A 6,306-nucleotide genomic window follows, 5' to 3' on the forward strand; every position below is an offset into this window, starting at 1 on the left:
GAGAAGAGCACTGTGTGTGTGCATCGATACGCAGACAAAATCGAACCACGCACGAATGCCGCCAGACGATGCCAATAGCAACCAACCAACCAACCAACCAGTCCTGCATAAAAGGAGAGTATCCCACCAAATTCCAGGAACATGTTTAAGCGATGTCGGGCATTCGCAAAAAAGAGTAATGTTCGCCGGCATCCCGACCGTGGTGACAATCTTCTTAGCATAAAATCAAAGCAAGTACTCGGCGGTACTTCCAAAATCGGTGAGTCGCCACCGAGATGATTTGATAAGTGGTGCAGCTAAACAAATACGAGAATTCTTTTATTTCCCGGGAGAAGCTAAAGAATGTCTAGGAAAGGAAAAAATATGTGGAGCTGGGATAATAATAAATAAGTTTTTTCCAACAAATCATAATTGTTTGATTAGTAGAATTCCAGAAATATAATAATTTGTACAGTTGTTAATTATCTTTATCATTTTTTAAGGAAGTGTTCCTGTGATGGTTGTCTTGCATAAAAACTTTAATGGATTAATTATATACTTGATAAAAAGTAAAAATAAACAGTTAAGAAAAATTAGTTTACATTTTAAAGCCACAATTAAGGCGGGTGTTGTGGGTCACTAATTAAACTTAAGTATGCAAATGCGTCGCTGGTGCGTGCGAATTGAATTCCCAGGGCAAAAACCCAGTGGAACCTTAGAACGCACCCACTTTTCAGGTGTTTTTTAGCAAGAGGTCAGCTATAAAAGGACCCGTCGGATGGCTGGCAAAGCTTAGTCGACTGCCAAGCGTCCTGTTCCGTGGACAATGGCCGAGATCAAGGAGGACGAGGAGAAGAAGCCTGGGATCAGCATTCTGCCGGGTCCCGAGCTTTTAACCCTTCCCGGATTCGATACCCGTGCAAGTATCGCCTCGGCAGCTCTGAGTGATGTTCCCAGCGATGTGATCATCAAGTCTCGCATTCGATATGGCAGCACTCTATCCGCCTGCAAAGGTTTACTTCTGGAGTATGCCAAGAGTACGACCATTCACGGCATCCGATATATCTTCGAGGTCCACAGACCCATCTACGAAAAGTGAGTTATTTAGAAGGAAAATCTTAAGTAACTCAATTAATAATTACCCTGACTTTCAGACTGTATTGGCTTTTCTTCACTTGCATCTCTGTGTACTTTGCCGTTTCCCTCATCTGGGCTACCTATTTGAAATGGCAGGACTCCCCGGTCATTCTGGGTTTCGATGAGACTCTGGTCCCAGTGCACAAGATACCCTTTCCCACGGTTACCATTTGTCCGGAAATCAAAATGGAACGGAACACCTTTGACTATACGAACATATCTCGGCTGCTTTGGAATGAGTACAAGCAGGGTGGTAATATCAGCAATTTGGAGGGTGAAGAGTTGAGTATTTTCTACTTTTTTATTAAATCTTTAAATCTTAAAATGATTGGTAATTTTAGAAAGTGAAAGTATTTTCTTTCTTATTAAGAGGTCAAACCTTTATACAAAAATCTTTTTTCATATTTAATAATATTATTTTTTGGTATCTAATATTAAATGGTAACTATATAAGTTATATTTTAAATAATTGTAATTCATTTAAACTTTTTTTTCAGCCTGGGTCGAATGGCAGCTGCCATGCACATTTGTGATCCTGACGTAGTTGACCGTTTCACTCCACTACTTTCCTCACTTTATCCCCCCGATGTGGACGTAACCCAAACCCTGATCGACATGAGTATCTCGAAGAACAAGACGGGACCGTTTTGCAAGTGGAACGGAAGGTTCTACTTCTGCGACAAGATCTTCGACTTTGTGGCCACCGACGAGGGAATCTGCTATCAGTTTAATGGCCTGCGAGCCAAGGATATTTATCGCGACGAGAAGTTCATCAGCTATATTGACCCGGATGTGGTGAGCTTTAACAACTACTTCGATGAGAGTCTGCCGCGGTGGAACGAGATAACTGGTAACTGGTCACTGGGCACAGGATTCGTGGACCAGGGTCAAAATGCGTATCCCCAAAGGACGGTGTTCTCATCGGCGAAGAATGGGTTCTTCGCCTTTTTGCAGGGCTTGCAGCACAATTTCGACTACGATTGTCGTAGTTTCAAACAGGGCTATAAGGTGTGTGTAAAACTGGGTGTGGAAATGTATAATACACCTACAGCTAATGTGTAATTTAACAGGTCTTTCTCAATTCCCCGGAGAGTGTGCCACTGACGTCGGGCAATTACATTCTGGTGCCCCATGGCGATGAGGTCCTGGTCAGTGTTTTGCCCGCTTATGTCGTGTCCACCGACAATTTGCACGAAATTACCCCAGAGAAGTGAGTTGTGAGGTGTTCGCAAGAGTGACATTTCCGATTAAAATAATTCCATTTAGACGACAGTGTCTGTTCGATGATGAGCGTTCCCTGCGATTTTTCCGATCCTATTCGCAGAGCAATTGCCAAACGGAATGTCTGGCCAATTATACGATTGCCAAATGCGGTTGTGCCAAATTCTGGATGCCCAGTAAGCTATCCTATCCTATTTTATTTGCAGAATTCATCTATATTAGCTTGTTTTTTTAAGAACCCGTGGGCACTCCTGTTTGTGGATTGAATGACATCACCTGCTACACAAGTGCCCAAGATGAATTGTACACTCTGCTGCAAAATCAAACGATGGCTAAAAGTGTTGATAATAATGTCGATTTAATCTGCAATTGCATGCCAGCTTGCACATCGCTTGAATATAACTTTGAAATATCCAGAGCTAAATACGATTTAGAAAAGACCATTCGAGCATTCCGCGAAGAATATGAACATACGGAGTGAGTATCTCAAGCTATTCTCAATAGAGGTGATCAACTCAAATCATTCTAACTAAAAAAAATAATCAATCTTATATAATTTATTGTACCTTTTAGTGCCATTGGCTCCCGACTCACCATTTACTTCAAGGAACATCAGTTTACAGCCATTAAACGCACAATTCTGTTCGGAGTATCAACATTGATTTCCAATTGTGGCGGCATCTGCGGCTTGTTCATGGGAATTTCCTGTCTCAGCTTCCTGGAGCTCATCTACTTCTTCTGCATGCGAATCTGTGGCAGTTGCCGCGATCGCCGCAAGCACAAAATACACCAGCAGAGCTCGGTGGATCAAACGGAGGATGAATCAGAAAAATAGTTGAAGATCTGAAAGATCCTCGAATTCAAAAGCAAAACGAATAAACAATTGTGTATGTAAATTGCGCACATTTGAAATAAATCCACTTTATCAAGAACTATTTTTAATTGTTTTATTTAAAGCACTTAACCAATAAATTAACGTTGCCTGACAAAAAGACATTTCTCACTCCCACTGACACTTTCTAAAAGCCAGTAATAAGTTTTACAAATAAATGCATTCATTAAAAGCTAACGCCCAGCTTAAAGCCACAACTTGGCACACAGGTAAATAAATCGATTACAAATTTAAAATGCATTTGATTAGCACACGGTCAAAGTAACTGATTTGCTCTAATTAATTGATTGCAACACTTTAGCAAGACACTGAAACTAATTTAATTGCTGGTTTCAAGGCGTAAACATTTAAAATACTTAACCTGTTCCAATCGGAATTCCTTCGTTATTTTTACTACCCTTTGGCAATATTTCATAAATGTCGAGACCCCGAAAATACATATATTTAAATTTAATCTGTTCGCACCAAATGTCATATCTAATGGATTTTGTCACTGGCCACAAATCATAAAAGAATATTAAAAACTTCAGCATTTTCAGCATTATTAATAAGGCACGACAATAAAAAATATGTTCGCTATTTCGCTTTGATCTTTTCGTTAGGTCGTGTGGCTGTCAAAAAAAATGAAGGGGAGACGATGGAGATTTATCGCAGACAAATATTTTGCCTTCAGAAAAAGTCACTCGAGAATCTGCATTATGCGTACGGGTTAAGTCTCTAAATTCACATTTTTGTCACAATTTGTTTACGCTTAAGAATTATGAAAGTTTCGTTTTCGGATATTTTATGATATTTGTAAAAAGCTCCCATAAAATATTAATATTTTTCTCTGGTTGGTTGACAAATTGTTGGCGCAGCTGTTTGTGTTTGAAATAAGTAGATGGATTTTAGTTAATGACCCTCAAACCAATTCGCTTAAATTGTTTACGGCTCTTAGGCTGTGACGAAAATAAATTCCTATTGGAAGTCGCTCAGGAAATACGACCACGAGTACATATAGAAAAATTATGTTACCATAAATCAAATGCTCTGTTAGGTAATAAATTGCCAAGCTTTTCGCAACATACTAAGAAATGTTGAGGCAATATATTTCTTTAGACTTTAAAAATACTCTAGAGTGGTATTCTCAAATTCAATTTTTCTTAGCTTTCGGTTAATGTTTTTATTTTTCAAATTAAAGTTACAGAGTAGTTTTTGCCTAAGTATTTCCTTTTAGACTTGACAAATACGCTTTCATTGGGTTAATAATATCTTACAAAAGGTGATAAATCGCGTCCAATAAACACATTGTGCTTCATCAAGAAAACATATCGTTAGCATACCGAAAAAGTAAAGTCTTAAAGACTGAGAAAGAATAACACACAATACAATCGTAAAGCTCATAAATAAATCGCACAAACTACAACGTACTCAGAACGTAGAAAAATGAATGTGAAACGAAAAATACAAATTAGAAAAACAAATAAATAAAAATCTTAAGCTATGCCCGCCAGCCATCCAAGTCGAAGGCATTTTAAAAAGTATTTTCAAATTAATTTTTATTAGCAGGCGGCTAATAAACAAAAATAAAACCAACTCAAGCGTACCATCGCTCCGCATCGCCGTTCCCCATAGAAGAAAATATAAATCTAGATGTGAGAGCCGGGAAAACAAATATTTTTATTAGCATGTCGCGACATATTTCAAGGCACATGCTTAGAATAATGCAGCCAGTCGTCAGTGTTTAACAATTTCATTTGGAAAATTTGTATTTCTCGCCTTCTCACACTTTGTGTGTCTTTCAATTTAATTTATTAATCGTGCGTGTTCATCCGCACTACATTTGTGGGCGGCTAATGGCTATGGGAACGTCTTGGCTCATTTCAGATCTGTCGTCTTGAAATTCGAAATTGTTTTGAAATTCTATTTTTCCCCTTTTTTGTGGATTGCTCAATGAGCAAATAAATTGAGTTGCATATCCATTAAGATCCTGAATCATAATATTGTACTTCCATTAAGACTTTATATATTGTATATTAATATTTCTAAGCGCTCATTTTATTTTAGGAATTCATTATTTTTAAACAGAGTGCTACCAATTTTGTATACAACTGATAATATTGACATGTAAATTAATTTGGATGATCAAAAACAGGATTTGCTCTCAATTTACTACTTCAGATGTACTCCAAAACAAGCTTTAACTATATTTATCACGTTAATTTTAATTAACAATTAACAACAACATTTAATGCGCGGCCTTCAAATTTTATTTATCATTTTATTTATGAATGCAATCAGTTGCAAACCAAATCAACTGTCAATAAAAAAGCGTGGTATATAAAATAACATAAAATTATTGAACAATTTGCATTAATCGATGCCAGGTAATGTAATTACAATATACACAAAACCCACGAACAAACCAACACAATAAAAATAAATAATTAATTGTGACACCATTTTTTACGTCATTGCGTGCTGACAGATTTATGTTCATTTGCATAAGAATATTTGTATGCTAATATTTTTTTTTTGTGTTTGTTTAAAAAAATGTTTGATAAGCGCACTAATATAGTAATACAATATGTAAGCACAGTACTTTTTATTGAAGGAAAGGTAATTAATTCCACATCAAAGTGCTATATTATTAACACGCCTACACAAATAATTATAGATATAAGATATTAACAAATGCGATTTCATTCAAATTGAAATGAACAATTCCTCATTAACAACTATTGACAAGTCTCTCCAAATTAGCGATTGTTTTAAATTGTTTGCATATGTAAAAGTAACAAAAAGTTTTGAGTAAAATAAGCTTCACATTTTAATAATTTAATGCGCATTTATTTTACACCGCCGCCCATTAATATATGTCAAGCCCCTGCATAAATCAGTTTGACAGCTAAACGCTGCCGTTGAGAGGCAAAGACAGCAATAGAAAGACTGACAGGAAAACAGAGTGAAGAGAGAGTCATTTGTAGTAAAGGTAAAGTAAATCTAGTAACTGTTTTATAAATTTTATGTTGGCGAAATATTAATATATATATTTTTTGGGAATAGTTACCGAAAGTGTGCATGGTAGAAAATAATTG

General features: G+C 36.7%; 1 protein-coding gene across 1 annotated transcript; it reads left to right on the forward strand.

The window, feature by feature from the left end:
- The first annotated feature begins 794 nt into the window (after positions 1 to 794).
- LOC108090018 (pickpocket protein 28) lies at positions 795 to 3,266 on the forward strand. The gene is made up of 7 exons (XM_017188518.2): positions 795 to 1,074; positions 1,134 to 1,397; positions 1,614 to 2,124; positions 2,187 to 2,326; positions 2,383 to 2,513; positions 2,574 to 2,814; positions 2,911 to 3,266. Exons 1-7 carry the CDS (start codon positions 806 to 808, stop codon positions 3,170 to 3,172), a joined length of 1,818 nt encoding a protein of 605 aa, XP_017044007.1. The 5' UTR covers positions 795 to 805; the 3' UTR covers positions 3,173 to 3,266.
- Positions 3,267 to 6,306: the final 3,040 nt, after the last annotated feature.

This window comes from Drosophila ficusphila, unplaced genomic scaffold (assembly GCF_018152265.1).
Source record: "Drosophila ficusphila isolate 14025-0441.05 unplaced genomic scaffold, ASM1815226v1 contig_712, whole genome shotgun sequence".
Lineage (NCBI taxonomy): Eukaryota > Metazoa > Arthropoda > Insecta > Diptera > Drosophilidae > Drosophila > Drosophila ficusphila.